The following is a 25,337-nucleotide window of genomic DNA, read 5'->3' as shown; positions in this document are numbered from 1 at the left end:
TCACAAGTAGGCAGAGAGGCAGGCAGAGAGAGAGGGGGAAGCAGGCTCCCCGCTGGGCAGAGAGCCCGATGTGGGACTCGATCCCAGGACCCTGAGATCATGACCTGAGCCGAAGGCAGCGGCTTAACCCACTGAGCCACCCAGGCATCCCATTATCATAATTTTTAAAAGGGACAAGATGAGAATACTATCCACAGAAATAAGTGATCCTGAAACCATAGCTAACTGTGGATCATAAACTCCATCTTATTAATTTTCTCTTGATTCCTACTGAAGCTATTTATGACTTTTCTGCTGGTCATATTCTGCCATAATTTTCTTTTGCTCTAGCTTACAACCAAAGTGAATCAATTCTTATACTTGACTAACACACTGTTAATTCTGTCACTTGCACACTTCTTCATTTCTATACTAGTTCCCAAATGCCACAGGAGAAACATAATCACTGAGCAGATTACATCTCAATAAATAATGGTCCCTAATTCTCGGATGAGCTCCAATGCTATCTGCCAATTTTTTTGTTTACAGATTAATTCTTCTTTCCTATGGTCATTTGTGGTTCCATGTAACTGTGCATATTGTATTTCTGCATTTGTCCTACTCAAATTGAGGGATTATTTTATATGCCCATACTGGGGTGTGTGTGTGTGGAGAGAACAATGTCTTAGTCATATCCATAGTTTCAATGGCTTGCACACAGCAGCCTTTAACGTAAGTTGGTTCACTTATCCCAATGTTTTATTTCCTCTACAGTACTTGCCATTATGTTAAATTATCTTATTCATTCATTTACTAATTTACTAGTTACCTCTTTCTACTAGAGTAAGCTCTATAATCATAGAAATTTTGTTCACCTTGTTCCCATTTTATTTCTATAACCCAGGACTCTGCCTGCCATATTACACACTCAATAAATAGTATCCAATAAATGGATGAACTATTAACATAGTCACTACTTATTGCTCATCTTTCCTTCAAAGAAAAAAGGAAAGAAGGGACAAATGAGAGAAGAAGGGACATACCTTTTCTTGTAATTCAGTATTGGATTTTTCTAAACGCTTCTGAATATTTATTATTTGAGCTGCCTTCTCAGAAATGTTTTTTCTTAGCTCGTCAATAGTTTCTTGTTGTTCTTTAAGATGCACGTGGGCAATTTTTAGTTCTTCTTTTGTTTCTAGACCCTTAGTAGGAAGTGATATTTAATGAATATTTCAGCCAGATTAACTTAACATTGCCTCCCCCTTTTCCAACTGGCTCCATTTTAAAGAAACATTCAATAGATGAAAGATAAGGGTAATAACTTACTGTATCTTCGATTTCTTTTATGTATCCTTTAAGTTTCTCTCTCTCTATTTCAAATGATTCTTGTAATTCCTTTAGATCATTTCTTTCTTTGGTTATGGATTTCATTTCCTCATAATTTTCATGGAGCTTCTGAGCCAACTCCAGCCTCTCCATTTCTATACGTCCCAATGTTAATTCTTGGTTTCTTAATTCATTCTTCAAATTCTCCATTTCATTCATCTTTTCCTGCATCTCATTCATTTCTTCTTGTACACTAAGAAGTTGTACCTGTTTTTCTTGTAGTTGTTGGCTCTTAAGAAATAAAATTTTTATTTATTTATTTATTTATTTTAAAAAAGATTTTTATTTATTTATTGACAGAGATCACAAGTAGGCAGAGGGGCAGGCAGAGAGAGAGGAAGGGAAGCAGGTACCCTGCCAAGCAGAGAGCCCGAGCAGAGGACCCTGGGATCATGGCCCCAGCTGAAGGCAGAGGCTTTAAACCACTAAGCCAGGTGCCCCAAGAAATAAAATTTTTAATTATCAATTTCCCTATATACTCTTAAAATCTCATGTGAAATATACTTTGCTGAACTGAAATAATCATTATCACAGCCCTGGCTACACTCCCAATGTATACAGACAAGCAGCTTTAAAAGTAAAGTATCCTTCTAAGCATGGTGACGGTAGTGGGCTGAATAGTGTCCTACCCAAAATTCAAGTCGATTCAGAACTTCAGAATATCACCTTACTTGAAAGTACAGTTTTTGCAGATGTAATTAATTAAGCATTGAGAAAAAATCCTATTGGCTTAGGGTGGGCCCTAAATGCAGAATGTCCTTATTAGAGACAAAAAGGACACACAGAGATACAGAGAAAGTCCAGTGAAGATGAGGCAGAGATAAGAGTGATAAAGCTATAAGCCCAGGACACTAAGGGCAGCTGGGAGTGAAGGACAGTTATTAGATGCAAGGAGAGATTCTTCCCTAGAGCCTTCAGAGGGAGCATGGTATTGCCAGCAACTTGATTTTGGGCCTCTAAGATCCAGACATCTAACAATAAATTTGTTGTTCTTTAGGCCACAAAGTTTATGGTAATTTGATAGAGGGTCCAGGAAACTAATACAGTGTCAGTAGGTTAATCAAGGAAACAAAGTGAAAATGAGAAAAACTTAAAAAAAGATTAATTAAATATAAAGGTATAGTTGACAAATAACTATAATTCCTCATCTCCTAAAAATTTTTGGATAATCTATTTTTTACTTCTAATAAGGTCCTTATGGGGTAGCTCAAAAAACCACTGAGACACTAATTTTTTTAAACTTATTTAAATTCAATTTAATTAACATATAGTGTATTAGTTTCAGAGGTAGAATTTAGTGATTCATCAGTTGCATATAACACCCAGTGCTGCTTACTTCAAGTCCCCTCCTTAATGCCCATCACCCAGTTACCCCATTCTCCACCCACCTCCCCTCCAGCAACCCTCAGTTTGTTTCCTATAATTGAGAATTTATGGTTTGCTTCCCTGTTTTTGTCTTATTTTATTTTTCCTTCCCTTCCCTATGTTCATCTGTTTTGTTTCTTAAATTCCACCCATGAGTGAAATCATATGGTATTTGTCTTTCTCTGACTTATTTTGCTTAGTATAATGATCTCCATCCACATCATTGTATATAGCAAGATTTCGTTCTTTTTGATGGCTGAGTCATATTCCATTATAAATATATATACCATCACATCTTCTTTATCCATTCATCTGTCAACGGACATCTGGGCTCTTTCTATATTGTGGGTATTATGGACATTGTTGCTATAAATATTGGAGTGAATATGCACCTTCGAATCTGTTTGTATTCTTTGGATAAATACCCGGTAATTCTATTGCTGGATTGTAGGGTAGCTCTATTTATAACTTTTTGAGGAACCTCCATACTGTTTTACAGAATGGCTGTACCAGTTTGCATTTCCACGAAGAGTGTAAGAGGGTTCCCCTTTCTCTGCATCCTCATCAACATGTGTTGTTTCCTGAGTTGTTAATTTTAGTGAGGCATTAACTTTTTTAAGTTAATAAATATGCATAAGTCTATATCTCTTTATTTTTTTAAATTCAACTAACTAACATATAATGTATTATTAGTTTCAGAGGTAGAGGTCAGTGATCCGTCAGTCTAATGTAATACCTAGTGCTCATTACTGAGGCATTAAATTTACATAAGCCTATTAATTTAACTTCTTTAGAATGAGTATGAAACAGGTTTTAGTAAATTTAGTTAGGTTATAGTGAAAGGAAGGAGAAATAAGAGAATACTTAGTAGGAGAAAAACACTCCACAAAAGTGCAGTGGAAATCTTAATATATCATTTATAATGCATGTGGCACTGTCCTTAGAGTAAATAGAAAGCTCTTACATGGGCAGTACAATTATTACAGTACAAATACTACAACAGCACCTTACTTCCATAAAAGAAACGAGACAGGAAACTGTAAACGTCTAAGAGATGGTAATAGTCATAAAGCTTACATTTTAAAGAATCACTACTGTATCTTAATAAAGGCAGGATCTTTGTGTTATTGACTAATGGATCTCAAGCACCCAGAACAGCATCTAGGCTATGGTAGTTTCCAAAAAGTTTCTGATGAATGAATATATTATATGATAATTTAAATGAATCAAGGCCTCTCTCATCTGAAGATGAGAATAATATAATCCTCACAAACAGTGTTGGTTAACAAAAGACAACTGACAGAATGGGAGAAGACATTTGCAAATGACATATTGGATAAAGGGCTAGTATCCAAAAGCTGTAAAGAACTTATCAAACTCAACACCCAAAGAACAAATAATCCAATCAAGAAATGGGCAGAGGACATGAACAGACATTTCTGCAAAGAAGACATCCAAATGACCAACAGACTCATGAAAAAGTGCTCAACATCACTTGGCATCAGGGAAATATTAATCAAAACCACAGTGAGATACTACCTCATACCAGCAGAATGGCTAAAATTAACAAGTCGGGAATTGACAGATGTTGGTGAGGATGTGGAGAAAGGGGAACCCTCCTACACTGTTGGTGGGAATGCAAGCTGATGTAGCCACTATGGAAAGCAGTATCGAGGTTCCTCAAGAAGTTGAAAATAGAGCTACCCTATGACCCAGCAATTGTACTACTGGGTATTTACCCTAAAGATACAAAGGTAGTGATCCGAAGGGGCACATGTACCCGAATGTTTATAGCAGCAATGTCCACAAATAGCCAAACTATGGAAAGAACCTAGATGTCCATCAACAGATGAATGGATAAAGAAGATGTGGTATAGACACACACACACACACACACACACACACACACACACACACACAGAGGAATACTATGTAGCCATCAAAAAACCAAAATCTTGCTATTTGCAATGACGTGCATGGAACTAGAGGCTATTATGTTGAGCAAAATAAGTTAATCAGAGAAAGATAATTATCATATAATGTCTCTGATATTTGAGAGGCAGGGTGGGGGGTCATGGGAGATAGAGAGGGACAAGATGGGATCAGGAGGGAGACAAACCATAAGACACTCTTAATCTCAGGAATCAAACTGAGGGTTCCTGAGGGATAGGGGGAGGGATAGGGTGGCTGGGTCATGGACATTGGGGAGAGTATGTGCTATGGTGAATGTTGTGAATTGTGTAAGACTGATAATTCACAGACCCGTATCCGTGAAGCAAATAATACATTATATGTTAATTAAAAAAAAAGAAAAAAAAAAAGAGTGTTGGTTTGAATATAGGTATGAGTTGAAACTGTCCACAATATTAGCATTAAGATGTGTTCACTTGGGAGATACATGCTATTTTTAGAATTTAGCTCTAGAGCAATCAAAATGTGTTAAAAAAAAAAAAGTTTAGTCAGGAAATATAATATGGTTGGGAAGGTAACTTAAAAATTCACCTTTTCCTTTAGCTTTTCTTCAACTTCTACTAATTTCTCACAGGTCCTAGAAATCTCTTCCTCTTTCTTTATGGTGTGGTTCTTTTCTTGTACGACGAGCTCTTGCTGCTTTTTAAGTTCATCTCTAAGAATTCTTAATTCTTCTTGGTTTTCAATAGTCTAGAATTTAAAAAAAGTTGAGATTAAGATACATATTACCTTATATTTATAAATCAGGTAAAAATCAGCATTTACCTCAGCCTAAAAATGAAGAAATCATGGGTAAACTCTATTGGAAAAGGCTATCTTAGAGAGTCTTTAATTTAATCATATAGATGCCAAACATCTATTTTTTATGCTGTTTCATTATTACTTCACTTACATTCCTATCATGAAAATTAGAACTGGATTTAATATTTTATCTTGAGAGGTTTGCCCATTTTCTACCCTTAAGCCAAAGGAGACTATTTCTAACTTTCATGGGCTGATGACAAGACTAGTTATGGGCTCTTCATACGCCAGAATAGTTATGATTTAGAGCACCAGTTAACAGCAAGCTCAAAATGGCAACTATCTTTTGCTAGCATGATGTAGGCTAACCCTAGCTTAAACAGTGACAGTCTCAAGTCATGACCACAAAAACACCACAAACATGAGACCAAGAACAGACTATGACTTTTGTCTGTATTCTTCTTTGAACTTAGATCTTTTGACCAGAAAACCCCAAGAAATATGGGAAATTACACAAAAGTTCAGGTTCTCCTATAATCCACAGCAAACTTCAAAAAAAATGTCAATTTCAAATCTATACATATTATATTGTCTCTAAATACGGAATCAAAAACTAAAGTAGATTTGACAATATGGCAAACATTAACAATGAAGTTTAAAAATTACAACAGAATAAATGAAAAGAAATATTTAGAGACAAATATAACAAAACGTGAATAAAGACATGTACACTAAAATCTACAACACATCACCGAGAGAACAGATAATTTATAGATAGATATGCAATGGCCAATAAGCATATGAAAAGATGATCAATATCCTTAATCGTTAAGGAAAGGCAAATGAAAACAATGAGGTACATACCCAATAGGATGGCTAACATTGAAAACACCAATAATATGAAGCATTGGTGAGGATGTGAAATCATCAGAATTCTCTTAATTTGCTGCTGGGAATGTAAAATGGCACAACTACTTTGAAAATCAGTCTAGTAATCTGCTATGACCTTGCTATTCCATTTAGATACACTTGAGAACTTTTAAAAAAAAATGTTCATAAAAAGTTTTGTGTAAGAATGTTTACAACAGTTTCACTCAAAATAGCCAAACAGTGGACAGAACTCAAATTTCCATCAACAGGAGAAAGGCTAAACAACTTGTGGCCTATTCATACATGGAACACTACCCTGCAATCAAAAGGAGTGTAAAAAAAGTAAGGTACAAAAGAGTACATGCTGTATGATTCTATTTGTATGGAGTTCTAGAAGAGACAAAGTGTCTTACGGTTAAAAACCATCAGGACAGCGACTATATGGGGTAGAGAGTGAGATCAGAATTGCAGGGGTCCAGGCACAAGAGAGCTCTGAAGGGAGAGGTGAATGTTCTACACCTTGACTGGGGAGGAGGGTACACAAATAGAGACATTTGTCAAAAGTCATCAAACTGTACACTTGCATTTCTCACATGTAAATTATGCCTCAATAAAGTTGTAAAAATCCACAACATGCAAGACAAGAATATATTGCTAATTATGTGCTAAATCCTACCATTTCAATATTTTCCCTTAGGTCAGTCTGTAATTGTTCCTTTTCTGCTGTAATACTCTCTAACATTTGTTGCAGTTCATTTTTCTCCTGTATTAAAGAAAACATCTTTCTCTGGTGCTCAGTTAGCTCATTATCTTCAACATTCACAATCAGTGCTTGAGTATTTTTAGCTTTCAAATTCTGTTTTTTATTTGTGTCAACCATCTAAAATGTAAATAAAGAATTTCTCAGTTAATTACAATTTTAATAGTAATGAAAATTGCCAAAACTTACATTACTTATTATTTACCAGGCATTCTTTTCATTTATTGACACATTTACTCTTCACTCTAACCTTATGAGGTAGGTAGGAATATTATTTCCATTTGACAGATGTAGAACATGAATCTGAGAGAGGATGATAGGTCACTTGCCCAAGGTCACTCAGGATTTGAAGCCAAGAGGTCTGGCTCTAGAGTTTGTGCCCTTAAGTGTACTCTTTTTCATGGGTTAAGAACTACCTGAACAGCTGTAGATAATTAACAATTATCTTCATGTATGATGATGGGTCAACCTGATTTTAAGAAAGAGTAAGCCACCTTGAACTCCACCATGTTCTTTTCATCCAAAGCTGAAAATGATTCTCTATGCCCCAACTCACAACAAATCATTATTTTCAGAAGCAGTCGTATTCACAAAAGGTTGGAGTTTTATCATATGAGAGGGCAAAATAACTTTGATAAAAATAGATTTAATATTATAGTAGTAAAATCCACCTTTTAAAAATACATACTTTTTATGTTCTGCTTAAAAAAAGCATGTTATATAAATTAATTTATCCATAAGTAAGTCTTAAGCAAAGGTAACCTAACATGTATCCTTCTTGATCAAGTGAGATGAAGACTGGCATTAAAATCATTGGTGTGAAATTAGGTTATCACTATGTAACTTTACACACCCAGAAAATAAATACAGCTCCATATTGGCTGTATTTGATGAAGTTTTAAAAAATTTTAATAATGGGGTACCTGGATGGCTCAGTTAAGCATCTGATTCTTGATTTGGCTTGAGTTACGGTCTCAGGGTTGTGAGATCTAGCCCTGTGTCAGGCACCACATTCAGTGGGGAGTCTGCTTGAGGTTCTCTTTTCCTCTCCCTCTGTCCCTACCCATGCTCTCTCTCTTGCTCCAATAAATAAAATCTTTAAAAAAAGCTTTTTAAGCTTTTTTTTTTTTTTAATTTATTTGACAGACAGAGGTCACAAGTAGCCAGAGAGGCAGGCAGAGAGAAAAGAAGGAAAGCAGGCTCCCTGCCGAGCAGAGAGCCCGATGCGGGGCTCGATCCCAGGACACTGGGATCATGACCTGAGCCGAAGGCAGAGGCGCAACCCACTGAGCCTCCCAGGCGCCCCCAAAAAAGTTTTTATAATAATCTACAATTAAATTGGAAAAAAACTAAAAAATAACGAGAAAAAAAAATCATCCAACATACCAGCTTCACACAACCCACTACCAGAATTCTAGAATATTTCCTTTTAGAGTCTGTCCTTGAAAAATTTCTTTTGAATACAGTAATTTTATATATATATATATAATATTCAATTTTGCTTTATTCCATTTAGATCACATACATTTTCCCATGCTGTTACCTAATCTTCAAATTATAATTTTGAGTAGTTGCTCAATTCTCTAGAATGGGTTTGGACAAATCATACTTTATTTTACTATTCTCTTACTATTAGCATATGCTTGTGTTTCTAACAATGGCAAACACAGATCTAATACATTAGAACTTAAGGTAAAGAACAAAGAGTCATTGGGATGAGTTTGTCAGATACTGTACTTCAGAATCTTACATCTGTGCTCCTAAATATAGGACTGTACACAAGGACAAAGCAGGCTGAGACAAAGTATGTGAGAATACCCAAAGGATATTTTAGAACTAAACTCAGCCTAGAAAGTATTTCAGCTACCATGAGAAAATCTAACAGATTTTATTATTAAATAAAAAAAAGAATTGTGTCCTTTACATGAGATAAGCTTACTAATCATTGTTTAAACTTTCTGTTGCAAGACACTAGAGAAACTGCCTTTCTAGAGAGAGAAACATCAAGTAGGATTCAATGTGGACACCTTTAGGGGATTTATGAGAGACCTACTAATGCAGCCCTGTGGGGCCCAGATGAACAGAGGGGTCCATGTGGGATTCCATCATTAACAATAGTAACAGAAGACCAAGCTGACCCCAGCCTTCCATCCCAGATTTGAGAAACCCCTGGGAAACAAAAAAGCCTGTTGGACCTTTTTTATCAACACAGATGCTTCTAACATAAACTTAATACTACACACCAGCTGGTCCCAGTGAACAGAACTCTCCTTTTCCCTTACTCTTCTGCTATTACACCCCTTCTCATGAGGCCCTATGACTGCATTTTTGCATTTGTTTAAAAGCAGCTATTAATTATTGTATCTTACTTTCAAAAATCTTTTCAAAAAACCTTCCCCCAATGAAAGTGAAAGCTATAAATTTTAAATCAAAGTCAAATGCCTTTGGCTCATTTGATTGATCCAAACTATAGATAAGCTATGAACATAAAACATACAGAACAAGTGAAAATGCTTTTCTACGAGAGAAGTACTAAAGCATAGGGAGAGAGAGGAAAAGCTTTTCCAAGGCAAAAATACTGTACCCCACGGCAAATGGGGGAAAAAAGCACATTATATAAAGTCACATTATATAAAGCATATACATCTATAAAGAGATTTATTTATATAAGTTGAAGCTTACTGAATTATTCTGAAGCAGTATTTGTTTTTAGTTAATAATATGTCCATCCTGGTGATTTTTCTGTTTGCATGTAATATGCAGTTTTAAAAAATTTTATGACTGTATAAACCCAGTTGCATTATCTATGTACATAGATACATATTATATATACATATGCAATTCCAAGCTATGGATGTATGAAAGATTATTTCACCAGTCTTCCACTGATAGATGTTTTAAATTCCTAGTAGCAAATATTTTGGATTAAATAGTATTAAGTGCATAAAATTGAAAGAGAGTATAAAATACCTTGTTGATAATATATATCAAAGGCACTTTTGAAAAACAGAAATGTATACAGTAAATGAATCCATTGGGTAAAATTATAGACAATTATCTGTTACGGACTGAATTGTGTCCTCCCAATATTCATGTTGAACTCCTAAACCCTATGTGACTATATGTGAAGAGAAAGCCTTTAAGGTGGGTAATTAAGGTAATTAAATGACCTCATAAAACTGGAGCCCTAATACCACAGGACTGGTGTCCATTCATTCATTCATTCAGCTCCATGCCCAGCGCAGAGCCAGACGTGGGGCTCAAACTCACAACCCTGAGATCAAGACCTGACCCGAAATCAAGAATCAGTCACCCAACTGACTGAGGCACCCAGGCGCCCCGGGATTGGTATCCTTTTAAGTAGAGGAAGAAACACCAGTGCTCCTTCTCAACTTGAGCATAGGAGAAATGTTTTGGGAGAACACAGAAGGAAGGTGCTATCTGTATGCAGTGAAGAGAAGACTTAATGGAAACTAAATTTTCTAGCACCTTAATCTTGGACTTCTAGCCTCCACAACCAGGAGAAAGTAAATTTCTGTTGTTTTAGCCAGCAGTCTGTGATATTTTGTGATGGCTGCCCTATTGGACTAACACATATCTCTTTAAAAAAAAAAAAATCATCATTAGCATCTTGTAGCCTTTCTTAAAAAACCAGCTAAGACCTTACTCTCCTAAGATCTCAGAACAAAATAAACCATACTACTTAGAATAAATTAAGGTGAGATTTAAAAACCTGATAGTTAAATTATGGCATAAACCCTAGAAAACAGGCATAAATAAAATATACACATTGATTTTATAGGGATCTCTAAGCAAGTTTAATATGTAAAATCTGTCATAAAACAAATATTTTAGACATGGTTAATAATTAGTAATCTCTCTTATATTCTTAGAATTCAAAGGGGTTTTTAAAGACATTTAAAATACATCAGGCCTCAGAAAATATCAGCTCAAAGTTTGAATTAATTTTTGTTTATTTTTTTAAATTGATTTTAAGCAATTATATCTGAAATTATCTTAAAGACATTAGGGTTACAGCTTATAAAGTATTGTTAGTTAACAGCACTGTGAATAATAAACAAGATTGCAATTATCAGTGTTTGAGGTAGAAGAGAAAGCTCATCTACACATATATAAAACTTTGAATGGAAACACCATTTACCTTTTCCTGGAATTCATCCTTAGTTTCTCTTTCTCCTAGGTTCTCCTCTGTATGCAAACTCCTGGAAGTTTCCTCAGAAACTTTCATTTTTAGTGTGTTAATTGTTTCTTGGTGTTGTTTCAAAGATTCAAGAGCATTTCTTAATTGTTCTTGGGTATCTATATTCTTTGTCAGAGAAATAAAACAATTTCCATTAGAATAATATGAAATAGTGGAAGTAATTGTATAGTGACTACTAGATCATTAATCACGAGTGATGGCTCTGGTACTGTTTGTAAAGAGGCTCTGCGTTTTCAGTTTACTCAGTCATAGCCTTACCATGTTTACAGTATCCTGAATGTCACTTTTGAGTTGGTCCCTCTCAATGTGCAGGCTCTCCTGGAGTTGTTTTAGGTCCTCCTTTTCTTGGGTTAAGGTTCTTACTTCTGCTAAAGTTTGTTGAAGTTGCTCAGCGATCATTGTTTTTTCCTTTTCCATAGTTTGCAGCCTCAAATCTCTTTTTTCTAATTGTTCCTTCAGCTCTTCCACTTCATTTGAACTTTTTTGACTCTCAGTTGTTTTTGGCTGAAGTTCTTCAGATTTGGGAGCAAGCTTTAAAATAAGAAAAAGTAAATGTGAAAAGCAGAGCATTCTGTGGTGTATACATATGGAAGCCAAACCTCAGAAGGCTAAAGACTGCTTCCCTAGAGGATGTCTTGTACCAACCTCTGTGTTCAAAGCATCCAAACTTAAACCGAGTTTTTGAGCTTGTTTGGAGAGATTTCCTATTTCCTGATTCATTCTTGCATTCTCCTCAAGGACCATTTTATACTTTTGCTCAAATTCAATATGATGATTTTTAAAATCTTGGAATTCTTGATCAGTGTTTTCATAATTCAACTGGGTAGTTGCTAGGTCATTTTTAGTTTTCCCAATTTCTTCAAGTAAGTCTTGAATTCTACTTTCCTTTTGAACTACTTCTGAAAACAATCTGTCTCTTTCTGATGTTATTATACAAAGTTCTTCAGATTTATCATGCATCTATGGAAAAGAAGTAAAATTTAGCTGTGTTAGCATTGTAGGATCTACTGAAGCAGCTTTTAGGTGAAACAAAGTTTCCTTGGGGTTGGGGGAGGGGAAGACATTGAAATTAAGCAAAGATTTTACTAAGTAAAGGCAACATTTTTTTTTTAAAGGTTTTATTTATTTGACAGAGAGAGATCACAAGTAGGCAGACAGGCAGATAGAGAGAGAGGGGGAAGCAGGCTCCCTGCTGAGCAGAGAGCCCGATGTGGGGCTCGATCCCAGGACCCTGAGATCATGACCTGAGCTGAAGGCATTGGCTTAACCCACTGAGCCAGTCAGGTGCCCCTAAAGGCAACATTTTTATTGTTACCATCCCTGTATATTATCCTCTTTAACTTTACCTTCAGTTTTGTTTTCTAATCTCTTTGGGTTCTAATAAGGATTACATGGAGAAGGATACTCAGTAGAAAAACATTATTTCAGGATGTGTCTTTATTTCCTTATCTATCATTCTAAAGTATTTTCTAACTTCTTGGTGTATCATTTTTTGTTTTTTTTCTTAGAATTTGACACATTTTTTCTAAAGCCTTTGAATGCAGCTCCAATTTCTAAAAATGTAATCCCTGAATGATTTAAATAATTAAGGTTTATTTGAATTATTATTTAAATAAACCATATCCAGCTTATGAACATTACAATCCTTGTTAATGGTAAAGTAGAAATGGTGCGAAGAAGAGAAGCAAACTTAAAGCAGAGACTAAGGACAGGGGTAACACAGCAGGGTTGTTTCAATCATGGGCTCAGGATAGGAGGCACTTCTGTTTGGCTCAACTACTGGCTTCATAACTACTTGCTGAGCTAAAAAACAGCACCTACTTTAAAGAGTTTTTAGAATGACTAATTAATGTTCCTAGAGTCCTTTAGCATGATATCTGCCATTTGGTCTTCAACCACTTGTCAGTTTTATTTCTTTTAGAAAGGTAAAGAGAAAGGAAAGCTTGGCAGATGGTTTATAGGACTGTTCACTAGCCTGCAAGATTTACACTGCAAGATTTACCCCTAAACTTTATCAATTCCCTCCTTTATATCTCATTGCTCTTTTTTATTCAACATAGTGACAGAATTAGTACCAAAAAAACGATGAAAAAAGTATGGACCATAGAACTCTGTTCAAAGATTTTATTTTTAAGTCATCTCTCCCCCCAATGTGGGGCTTGAACTTACAACCCTGAGATTAAGAGTTCATACTCTCTACTAACTGAGCAGCTAGATGCCCCCATAAAACCTTGCTTTAAAAATTTTTTTTTTTTAATTAATTTCAGACAGTGAGTGAGCATAGTGGGGAGGAGCACAGGGAGAGGGATAAGCAGACTGATGCTGTGGGGCTGGATCCCACGACCCCAAGATCACAACCCGAGCTGAAATCAAGAGTCAGATGCTCAACGAACTGAGCCACCCAGGTCCTCCTAGAATTCTGTTTAAGTGAAACATTAGAGGACTGTAGAAATGGTTGTTACGTTGATCAGGTTACTATGCATACTGTTAAATAGGCTTTGAAAATGTGCTTTCTAATAATATAAGGAAATTAGAGGAGGAACTACATTCATTTCTATTCCTAACAAGTTGAGTCAAATCTTTACAGTCTCTTGATTGCTATTTTAAGATACACTACAGCAAAATATTTAAAGTGCTATTACAAAGGTTTTTATTTCAAAAGAAGAGTTATTTGCTTAAAAATGTGTTTACCTCTTTCCTCAGCATTTCTACTTCTGAGGGTAAAGATTTCAATGCTGAGAGCAAATTAACTTCCTTATGCAAAGCTTCATTTTCTTCAACTTCTTTATTAAGTTCTTTCTGGAGGTCAGTAATCTTTCTTTCCAGTTCCATATTACAGAGCAAATCTAGGACATTTTGGGTAAATTAAAACAGCCTGCAGTTATTGGGACAATCTAAATTACATGCAAAGTTAAATTATTTAATCAGACTGTATAAAATTTATGAAAGAAAGAGTCAATGTTGGTTAACAGGTGAACAGTTAATAGTTCTTCAACCACTTATTGAAAATCAGGTCTAATTTATTTGAAAAATAATTCCTAAACCCTTATGAATCAGAATTTCAGGAAAGCAGTTATAAATACTGATCTCAAATAATATTGAAACTCATTATTAGGCTATTAAAACAATTAGATAAGATAATAAAAAATTTCTAATCCTTCAGGTAGGTTTCTAGACAAAGTCAGATCTGCAAAGAATTAAGTCTGAAATTATGAAATACCTTTTGGAACTTTGCCATCTACAAGGGAGGTGAGTTTTGTTATTTCATTAAAAGATGATTGTAGTTCTTTCTCCAGGTCAACTTGCATTTTCTTTTTTGCTTCCAGTTGACTTTGGTATAACTGAATATCATTTTCCATTTGCTTGTATGTACTTGTAAGTTCTTTCTGTTAGGAGAAACACTACAAATTCACAGAAATGTACTGGTTGTGACAACTGTTTTATTATAAATATTACAGAAAACAATTACCATTTTCTCTTTCAACTCCAGATTTTCACTTCTAAGAAAGGCTGATTCTTTCTTGGCATCAAGGGCTACAGTTTCAGCATCAAGCAAAGTCTGTTTCATTTGTCTTAGGTCTTCAGTGATTTCCTATATACACAACAAAAAGAATTTAGTGAAATCTAACTTGGTGAGAGTTGAAAAAGATTTTAGAGAACATGTACACAGACGTTATTCTGAATAAATAAAGAATGGTGAAAATATGCTAATTATCAAGTTCATTATTTATGAAAGCTGAAATAATATTTTCCATTATAAAAATATTTAAAAAACTCTGATTATGCTTTCCCAAGTTATAGAGGCATTATGTAGACTAAGGAAACTTACTGTTTAAAAAAGGTTAACACAATTGTTGTTCAGCCAGCTTGTTAAAATTTCTTGTGTAGTTTTAAGTCATTCTAAAACATGGCAGGTGAGTAGTCATAGTTAAGATTAAGGATATGAAATCACAAATTGAAAATTAGCTTACATAAATTCAACCACATATATCCTTGGCAGCATATTAATGCACAAATGAATGAATGAATGAACTGGATGAATAAAGAGAAAGAAATAACAACTTTTAAAAAATGGGCAATTCTGCTTGCCACTCTTATCAACAGACACTCCTGGATGATACGAGCGTGCCTATCTTCCCAGTGCCTTAAAACAGTAAGATTACTTTTACAAAGGATCATTTGTCATTGATAACAGGTAACCAAAGAGTCCTAATAGAACGTAATAAAAAGTACTCCAGAAAAACTCAAATGGAAACCAAAGAATGACAGAAACCAAAATTTCAGCTAGAAACTGTTGCCTTCTTAAAAAGAGTGTTAAAGGGGCACCTGGGTGGCTCAGTGGGTTAAGCCTCTGCCTTCGGCTCAGGTCATGATCCCAGGGTCCTGGGATTGAGCCCCGCATTGGGCTCTCTGCTTGGCAGGGAGCCTGCTTCCTCCTCTCTCTGCCTGCTTCTCTGCCTACTTGTGATCTCTGTCTGTCCAATGAATAAATAAAATATTAAAAAAAAAAAAAGAGTGTTAAAAACTAGAATCAAACTGATACTTTTCTTGAAGTAATCAGGAATATCAAAGCAAATAGAATAGAAAGCACGTAGCAAAAATTAACAATTTTGCCATGAGATTAAATGTTATTTAATGCCATTATTATTATTATTTTTTTAAGATTTTATTTTTTTATTTGAGAGAAGGAGCACACCTGTAGGGTGAAGGGCAGAGGGAGAGGCAGACGCCACTGAGCCTGATGCAGCTTGATCCTGGGACTCTGGGATCATGACCTGAGCGGAAGGCAGACCTGCTGAGCCACCCAGAAGACCCTTAATGCCATATCTTTTTTTTTTTTGAAGATTTTGTTCTCTTTGATAGAGAGAGAGCAGGAGAGCAGCAGAGGCAGGGAGAAAAAGGACCCCTGCTGAGCAGGGAGCCTGATGCGGGGGCTTGATTTCAGGACCCTGGGATTATGACCTGAGCCTGAAGGCAGTCATTTAACCAACTGAGCCACTCAGGCGCCCCAGTGACATATCTTATACCAACTAAAATCATCTAGAACTACAGTTTCCAAAAAATACCAAACTGTTAAAATAGTTATTTAAATTATAAGAACGCATTAATATTAATAAAATTTATAAAACCATGCTCAATTACATGCCATATGTACAGTTCTAGTTAATTATCAATACCAATACAAGTGTTCACCTGAATATACTGACTACATACTTCTGCACGCATTTATATAAAACAATTTAAAAAATAAAAAATTTTGAATTACTTTTTTTTTTTAAAGATTTTGTTTATTTATTTGACGGACAGAAATCACAAGTAGGCAGAGAGGCAGGCAGAGAGAGAGGGGGAAGCAGGCTCCCTGCTGAGCAAAGAACCTGATTCGGGGCTTGATCCCAGGACCCTGGGACCATGACCTGAGCCAAAGGCAGAGGCTTCAAGCTACCCAGGTGCCCCTGAATTACTGATTTTTAATGGAAACTCGTCCTTGACTTACTAATATTCAAAGAAAGATATCCTCAACTCTGTACAAATGATTCTTTACCCAAAAACAGCAATGATACTAACAGTCTCTCTTTCAGAGTCATTGACAAATTAAATAAAATACTATATGTAAAAAAATTACAACATCTGGCACATGGTGAGTTCAATAAAAGCATTTGCTATAATAATGGTGATGGTGTACTATAAATGCCTACATGATTAAACAACAAAATAAACCTAATTCTTACCGATGAGTACGACAAGTCCATTTTCATATCTTCTGACTTCTGAGAGTCTATGTATTTCTGTAGCTTCTTAATCTGGTCTTCCTTTTCTCTAAGCAGCTCTACTTTTGAGCTTAGTTCATTCTATAAGTGGAAACAAAAAAATAAAGTGAAACATATTTTATTGGATTTAAATTTTAGGAGAGTAAGAAGAACTTATGTTTAATAGTTAAAACTGTTAGTAAAATTTAAAAAGTTGATATATATATATATATATTTATTTATTTTAAAGATTTTATTTACTTATTTGACAGACAGAGATCACAAGTAGGCAGAGAGGCAGGCAGAGAGAGAGGAGGAAGAAGGCTCCTTGCTGAGCAGAGAGCCCGATGTGGGGCTCGATCCCAAGACCCTAGGATCATGACCTGAGCCGAAGGCAGAGGCTTCAACCCACTGAGCCACCCAGGTACCCCTAAAAAGCTGATATTTAAAAAACAAAATGATCCTTTTATTTTCTGAAATAATTATGTATGATGTACATTTTATAGTTCTAGTTCTTTATAATAGAAATACCAACATAAATGCTCACCTCAAGATCTTGATTATACACTTCTGCATGCTTAACTAAATTCTTTAAGTTGGAAATTTCATGAATTAGTTGCATCTGTAAGAGCATGTGAACAGGCAACAGAGCAAACCATAGTTAATAAAGCAAAAAAAAAAAAAAAGAAAAAAAGAAAAATAGAAAATAGAAAAAAAGAAACTCCCCCCAAAAGATAGCATTTATTCACTGCTTCAGAATCACCAAAACAGTTAAGAAGGGATTGAGAGATCAATTGTTCAAGCTACTGTTACAGAGCATCTCATTATTTGAAGAGACAAAACAAACAGGAACCCAGTAAGTCAAACAAAAATATCCCCAAACCTTGTAAAACAAGCAAACAAGAAAAACACCTCAGCATGACCCAAGTAACAGTTATGCTGTCTGTTAATAATGCTATAAAAATGTCAAAAGCAAATTAGTATGCATCCCTTGGAGGAGATATACTGGTAATTAAACTTTAAAACTCTTAATAAATTTTTGTTTTGGGGAAGTTAAGTGCAGAAATGTATTTATTCTACAAGATTTTTTGTTTTCTTCCCACAAATTAGCCATTTAACTTTATACTGGCGTACTTTTTAAGGATTTAGGTTTTAAAATTTAGGTCTGGATTAGGGTAGTTTCATGTGGTGCTTTTAAAATAATATCACTATTCACTAAAGCCAGAGATATATATAAGATTTTCAATTATTACCTTGTTTGTTCATTCCACAGAAAATATTAGAAAGATATGTTATTAATTTTATATTTTTCAGCTGTCTAAAAGTATAAAGAATACCTAAAGATACATATATTTCTATTAAAGTTTCCTTTCCATCAAATATCTGGAGCATTAAATATTTGAATACTACATATTTTTGTGTCAAAACACATAAATGACAACTTATCATAGATAAACATACTTTCTCTTAGAATTATGAAATCTTCATAATTCAATGAATCCTGAAAAAGAAAAGGCAAGGTGGGTGGGGGGATGGGCATTAAGGAGGGCACATGATGTAATGAGCGCCGGGGGTTACATGCAACTGATGAATCACTGAACTCTACCTCTGAAACTAATGATATACTACCTGCTAATTAACTAAATTTAAACAAAATAAAAAAAAATAAATAAATAAGAAGAAAAAAGTAAAGGCAAATTCTTGTAGAATGTAAGGGACTTATGAAAATAGCATCTTTTTAAAGTAGTATTTTCTGAATGCTTAATTCAGTTCTAACTAGTTTTAGATTCAGACTAGTGTTGACATTCCTATTGTAGGCCAGTATCATCTAGAAATATTATGTGAGTCATTGAAAATTTCCTACTGGCTGCATTAAAAAAATAGAACTAATTTTAAAAATATATTTGAACCTAATATATCCAAAATATTACCACTTATTCATGTAATCAATATAAAAAACTAAATAGTTTACATTCTCTTTTTTTCATGTTTTTAAGTCAGTTCAGACCAGCCACACTTCAAGTACTTAATCGTCACATGTGGTTAGTGGCTATCAACTGTTCTGCAAAATTTTAGACATTTGTGTTGGTTGTAATTTAAAATAACTCCATCTTTTATCTTTTTCTTCTTGTTTCTAAATTCTGTGTAACAAAATCACATTGACCAATAAGGAAGAACTAAAAATTACTCTTATTTTAGAAAATAAACATCTAGAAAGAAAACTTCTCTCACCTCTCATTTAAAATAGCACTTTAAGTACTAGTTCTCATTAACCTAAATCTAAAGATGAACTTTTGTAAGGCCCGCACAACAACGTCTGAATGAGGTATTATTTAGGATGCTAAGCATAAAGAGAAAATATATGATATGATTAAAAGTTAGTTGGCGGCTATATAAAAAAAAATTACAGATTTCAACTGTAATGTTCAGCAGATTAAACAAAAATATTTAATTCCTTAAGACAAAAACCTCCAAGTTGTTAAAATTCTAAAATTAAGCAAGTTAAATCAGGTAGATGGTTGGAATTTCTTTTGTTCCCTGAGCTTGATGATACTGGACTTTGTTTACCCCTCCTTGTAAAAATTATTATTTAAGCATACTGTATTCCTATATGTCCATTTGAAAATGATATAGGGCTCTGGTGATTTATAAGATCATTAGGGCAAACCAGGGCAATTACCACATGTCCCAAGGCCATAATTTGATTTTTTACTTCTTTTGGCTAAGCTTTTCCCCAAAATGGAGGTTTGGGAACATATTTTACTGTATACACAGACTTGTATTTTTAGTTTAAAATAGAATAGAACTACCTTTCAAAAGAGTAAGTTTATATTACTTAATATTTTAGGTTACCATATAGAACCTAGAATTTTAGTTGTGTCCAAATGAAGATGAAAAGAATAGGATTATTTTCCCCCTTGACTGTGGATAAAAGGAAAAAAAAAATCAGGATGTGAGTCAAGTCATATACTCTATGAGCTTCAGTTTTTATTATTAATTGACTATATAAATCATATAAAAAACTTAGAGAAATTATTGCTATACTTATGCCCAAAGTTAATTTTATGACATATTATTTATAATAAGTAAGATACAATTAGATGAAATTTGGAGTTAGAAAGGGCCTTGGCAAGCACCTGGTTCAACCTCCAGGGTGGAGAGAAAAAGGAAGTAAATCCTAAGAGATTCTGGGACTCGCTCAAGGCGTTGTATCCTACTCAGAAGCAAATTTGGCTCCAGAGACCATGCTCTTAGCCATGACACTAGACCACCCTCTTCCTTGAAAAACTCCACTTTTATTGACTGAAGTCTACAGGTCAATATACAACATTTTGTATTTTGTTAACATGCAAATTTTAAAATAAGTTAAATGAAACTCTGTGGAAAACATACAGACTTTGCATCTTAGGATACATACTCATGAAATGCAGGATTAACTTTATTTTATTTTTTTAAAAGATTATTTATTTATTCATTTGTCAGAGAGAGCAGGAGCATAGAGAGCTGCAGGCAGAACAGGCAGAGTGAGAAGCAGGCTCCATGCTGAGCAAGGGGCCCGATGTGGGACTCAATCCCAGGACTCTGGGATCATGACCGGAGCCGAAGGCAGATGCTTAACCAACTGAGCCACCCAGGCGTCCCAGGATTAACTTTAATTTGTAGGTAGAATGGAAATAATACTTTTGGCACTGAATTCTTTTTCCCTTATGTAAAAAAAAAAAAAAAGAGGGTAAGAAATGAAACAATACCGAGGTAAAAACATTGTGGCCTTTTGGGTTATCCTCACAGAAATCTCAGAAGTAGCTGCAAATTAACTCATATTTTAACTACACCAGAACACTGGCTCTTATTTTGAGGGGTAGGGGGAGCCAAAGATTGCTTCATCATCTGATAATGGCTATAATTTTTTGTTCCAGAATAATGAATAAGCATTTAAAAATTCTGCAGAGTAATTTTATAATGTCTGTGACCTCTAGGTTAAGGACAGTCTGCTCTTAAGAAATCTCTTGAATTTCTTGGGCAATTTCTAAGTGTCTGAAGTCTGAGTGTTTCTGGATTAGGTTCTCTTAACATGTAACTTAATATTATATATTTGGAAAATTTAAGTGATCTGTTTCATTTCTAAAAATTTTATTACTAGTATTTAGTATTAGTTACACTAATTTTCATAACTCTCTGCTATGGAAAAAGACATGATCAAAATCAGCTTTACTAGCTATTCTAATAATGTTCTAAATATTTGGGAATATACTTTTAAAGAAAATGAAATCCATTAACACAGAGTATCCATGAATAAAACATTCAGCCAGATAGTAAAATTCATATTGGTCTCAGCAGGAAATGGTTATATTCTAGACAGTATTTCTGGTGTGCTCAACACATTAATGTTTGAGCAAAATAATTCATATGTGAAACAAATGATTTAAATATTTAAAAAATAATATAAATGAATTACTTCTTAAATTCTCTATATTGTGTGTACACATAGAAAATGGTTGGATTTTCCATACATCACGCATAGAAATAAATATCTTTAAGAGAATGATACTTCTTTTAAAAGTGTTTTAGTTTCATGTTTCCATATCTCTTACCTCCTGATCTTTCTCTGCTTTTCTTTCAAGGGCCTCAAATTCATCCAAATCATTCTTTTCTTTTAATTTCAATTCCATTTCTTCATTTTCTCGTCTTAGTTGTTCATAGTCCAATACCAGATTATCATAGTTGGCACGAAGTGAATTCAGCTCACTTTCTAAGTTTTCCTGTTGTAACCAAAACCAGATTTAACTATAACATCTAACTTTAACCATAACACCTAATTTTAACTAATACAATGGTTAAGTAATGATAATAATAATTCCCAAGAATCACTGCAATTTTATTCTAAAACTAAAATGAAATTTTCTTAACAAATACATTTATAAAACTATACTGTACTTCTTTGGACATTAGTAGTCTAGAAAGTCAATATGGACTCTATATACCTACTAAAGTATTCACTGTAGTATTCCCTAAAATTCTGGTGAAACCATATATAATACATTTACTTTTATTTTTCAGTATGATTTAGCAATATTACCCCCTTCCTGCTGTGTCATTCTACTATATACCTGAGAATTTTGACACTTTATAAAACCCTTAGGGGATTGTCTAAAGAAAAAGAGAAACTAAAAAAAAAAAAAATCATAGATACCAAGATCTGCTGGGAAAGAACTAGATGCAAAGGTTTACTTATTACCATGCACCTGCGTTACAAAATTTTTAGTTTCCTTCTACATGCCAGTTATCAACTAGGAGTGTAACGAGTGATTAGAACCAAAACTGTTACTGAAATTAAGTCAGAGCTAGCAATGTGGTGCTACAACAATTAAACATCAACAAAAAGTGAATTTTAAAGAGTAAGAGGATAATGTTTTATAAAATACATTTAAGATACCTGACTTAGTAGCTTTGTTGCCGGATTCCACTCTGTCTCATTTAATGTATCAAAAGTATTACTGAAAATATCAGACTCTGAGCAGAAAGCTAGAATTGAGAGAAAAAGAAATTTATCCATAGATTCTTAAAAGTCAAAGACTAAAAAAAAATCTGATCAGGGGTAATACTAAGCTCTAATTAGCTAATGTGCTCACAATATGAATGCCAAGAATACATTAACATATATGATCATTTATATTATTATATTATTATATGAATTGAGATCCCTGGTTAGAATTAGCAATAAAATATTTGATCCTTGACACAATATAGGTAACAGGGACAAATACTAACTCTGAGATTTGATCCCTATAAATAGATTTTAAAAATACTGCTGATGTTGGAGACATTATTATGAAACACACCTGTGTAATGCTACGCTTTCAAGATTAAACAAAGTTTAAGACAGATGTTATATGGATACTAATTTAATTGGATAATGATTAGAACCAACAACAAAATGTCTCACGTTTCAACTAAACTGTATCATTCTTAAGAGTGTGAAAATAATATAGAATGTTCACTTTCTTGAAATCACTATTATTTATCATTATCTCCATTGTAATTGCATCTAAAATGCATACATTTATTAAATGTGTTTATCACATTAACTGAGTTATAAATAATGTAGTTCTTTAAAGGGATGCTTCTGTAATTAAAAACAGCTGAAAAAGCACTCACATTCATCAATTTCCCTCACTATGTTTACAGCCGCCTTACGTGTTTTTGTTACATTTGTTGACATATTAAATTCATTTATATAATTTGAGTCTTTCATTTTGTTAATTTTACCAAGGCACCAAGTGACTCTTCGTTTTCTTTTAGCCTAAAGAGGAAAAAAAATCAAAATTACCTCACACAGATCTGGGCTCAAATATCATGAAATGAGGGAATTAGTTTACATTTTTTGGAAACCATGGACTTGGTAGAATTCTTTTTAAGCCTACTTTAATAACATACCAGTCTAAGGATGTCCTAAGAAAACAAATTTTAAAATCAGTTTTTACCCCATAAAATATTTGATGAAACTATTATTTAAAATTCATGTTTTATTTGAAAGTTTCCCTACAAACTTTTCTGGGATTTAATGGAAAGGAACAGGTTTACAACTTTCCAAATAATCCAGTGTTCTCTAGCAGGGAAGCTGCTGTCACCATACCACAGCTACCAAAAGCACTTTGGGGTGGCCAGCTCTAACTGGAAAGGGACAGACGGTCTACTGGAACTTCCTTCAGTGAGTCAATCTCCACACAGCCTTCACAATGCCAGTTCTCTTCCAATTAAGTAAAACTAATACCTCCTTCAGTGCTCCTAACCTCATTGTTGCTTTCTCCCTGGGGACCTTGCTCCCTGGGTTATCTATTCGTCTGTTATCTTCGCCAACTCCCTCATAACAGCCTGATGAATGAATGCTCTAGTTGGTTTGCTTTTGTGGTCGTTGTTGTTGTTTTTTAAAGATTTTATTTATTTGATAGAGAGAGAGAGATCACAAGTAGGCAGAGAAGCAGGCAGAGAAAGAGGGGGAAGCAGACTCCCTGCTGAGCAGAGAGCCTGATAATCCATCCCAGGACCCTGAGATCATGACCCGAGCCGAAGGTAGAGACTTAATCCACTGAGCCACCCAGGTGCCCCTGCTTTTGGTTTTTAAAAAACAAACCCTTCACTCCTTACTTCTCTCTGGCTACAAGTTTCTTTTTGATTCTCCTTTGTGCTCTTTCTTCATCATTTGTCTACTCCTTCCGCATCCTTTCAGAAACACCTGTCTCCTGTTGCTAATCCCACCCAGCTAGCTGTCCTCACCACTCATTTGGCTTTGCTGGTTTCTCCTCCTCTGCTTGTGTTTTTCCATATTGCACAGCTACCATTCTTCTCCTGAGCCTCTGTGAGATATAAGTACTATCTCCTCTTACTTGATCCTTCTAACTATCCTATTACTACATCTTTTTTATAGGTGAGCTGATCTATAAATGATTCTTTTTTTCTGAGATCAATCCCCTCTACTATGTTCATGATCTCATCCCTTGGGGTCATCTCAACCCTCTGTAAGGTGGGTTTCCCTCCTAGTTCGTAACTCAAATTGCTTTGTAAATGAGTTTTTGTTTCCAAATCCCAAAAGTTTTTGTCTATATTTATCTTAATTAACTTCTTAGCAAAATGGGACACCGCTGACCACTACCTCTCTGAAATATTCTCTTCCCTAAGTGACCACAATTCACCCGGCTTCCTTCTTAACTCTAGAACGAATCCTGGCTCCCTTCGGGATTCTTCTACCTTTATCTAAAAGTTGTTCTGGGGTATGGTCTTCTTTTCATTCCTAACATGCTCTCAGAACAAGCCCATTCATTCCCATGACTTGACTTAGATCTGCAGTAGCTAATGTCCAAATTGATAACTCTACCTCACATCTTTCATTGTCTGAAACCTTAAACTGGAGATGTCCCAAATAAAACCCCGAGAGATGCACTGCTCTTCATTCGGTGTTCCTTAACAATGACTACTGCTACCAGCTACCCAGCAATGTTTGCAAATCATTCTGGATACCGTTCTCTCTCTCTCTGCCCCGTACATGTAAATAATCACGAAGTCCTGTTGAGTCTATCTCCCACATAGGTCTCCAATTTACCCATTTTTTTCCATCTCCAGAGTTACAGTCCTTGTAGAGCCCCAACCAATCTGATGCACATAAGCTGCCATACCTTTCTGAAATACAACTGTTATCCTGTTACCTACCAGACGTTTCCTTGCCCTTAGCATAATGCAATGTTCAAATCCTCAAATTCTAGGATTTAAAATGCTCCTGCCACCAAAACATTTTAAGTCT

General features: G+C 34.7%; 1 protein-coding gene across 3 annotated transcripts in view; it reads right to left on the bottom strand.

The window, feature by feature from the left end:
• The window catches only part of CENPE (centromere protein E), a 77,017-nt gene that overhangs the window by 35,811 nt on the left and 15,869 nt on the right, over positions 1-25,337 (bottom strand). For 2 of the 3 annotated variants that reach the window (XM_082728971.1, XM_082728973.1), the window contains exons 14-28: positions 23,198-23,342; positions 22,476-22,564; positions 21,634-21,801; positions 17,589-17,663; positions 17,024-17,143; positions 14,764-14,886; positions 14,515-14,680; positions 13,986-14,140; positions 11,940-12,254; positions 11,553-11,825; positions 11,235-11,399; positions 6,989-7,192; positions 5,233-5,391; positions 1,306-1,596; positions 1,023-1,181 (exon numbers count right to left, since the gene is read on the bottom strand). In XM_082728971.1, coding sequence (XP_082585097.1) covers positions 1,023-1,181; positions 1,306-1,596; positions 5,233-5,391; positions 6,989-7,192; positions 11,235-11,399; positions 11,553-11,825; positions 11,940-12,254; positions 13,986-14,140; positions 14,515-14,680; positions 14,764-14,886; positions 17,024-17,143; positions 17,589-17,663; positions 21,634-21,801; positions 22,476-22,564; positions 23,198-23,342 — 2,607 coding nt within the window. The remainder of the gene's footprint in view (positions 1-1,022; positions 1,182-1,305; positions 1,597-5,232; positions 5,392-6,988; positions 7,193-11,234; positions 11,400-11,552; positions 11,826-11,939; positions 12,255-13,985; positions 14,141-14,514; positions 14,681-14,763; positions 14,887-17,023; positions 17,144-17,588; positions 17,664-21,633; positions 21,802-22,475; positions 22,565-23,197; positions 23,343-25,337) is intronic. The other variant, XM_082728972.1, reaches the window with a different exon arrangement.

This window comes from Mustela nivalis (assembly GCF_964662115.1).
Source record: "Mustela nivalis genome assembly, chromosome: 4".
NCBI lineage: Eukaryota > Metazoa > Chordata > Mammalia > Carnivora > Mustelidae > Mustela > Mustela nivalis.
This window is presented reverse-complemented; position numbering and strand designations above follow the sequence as displayed.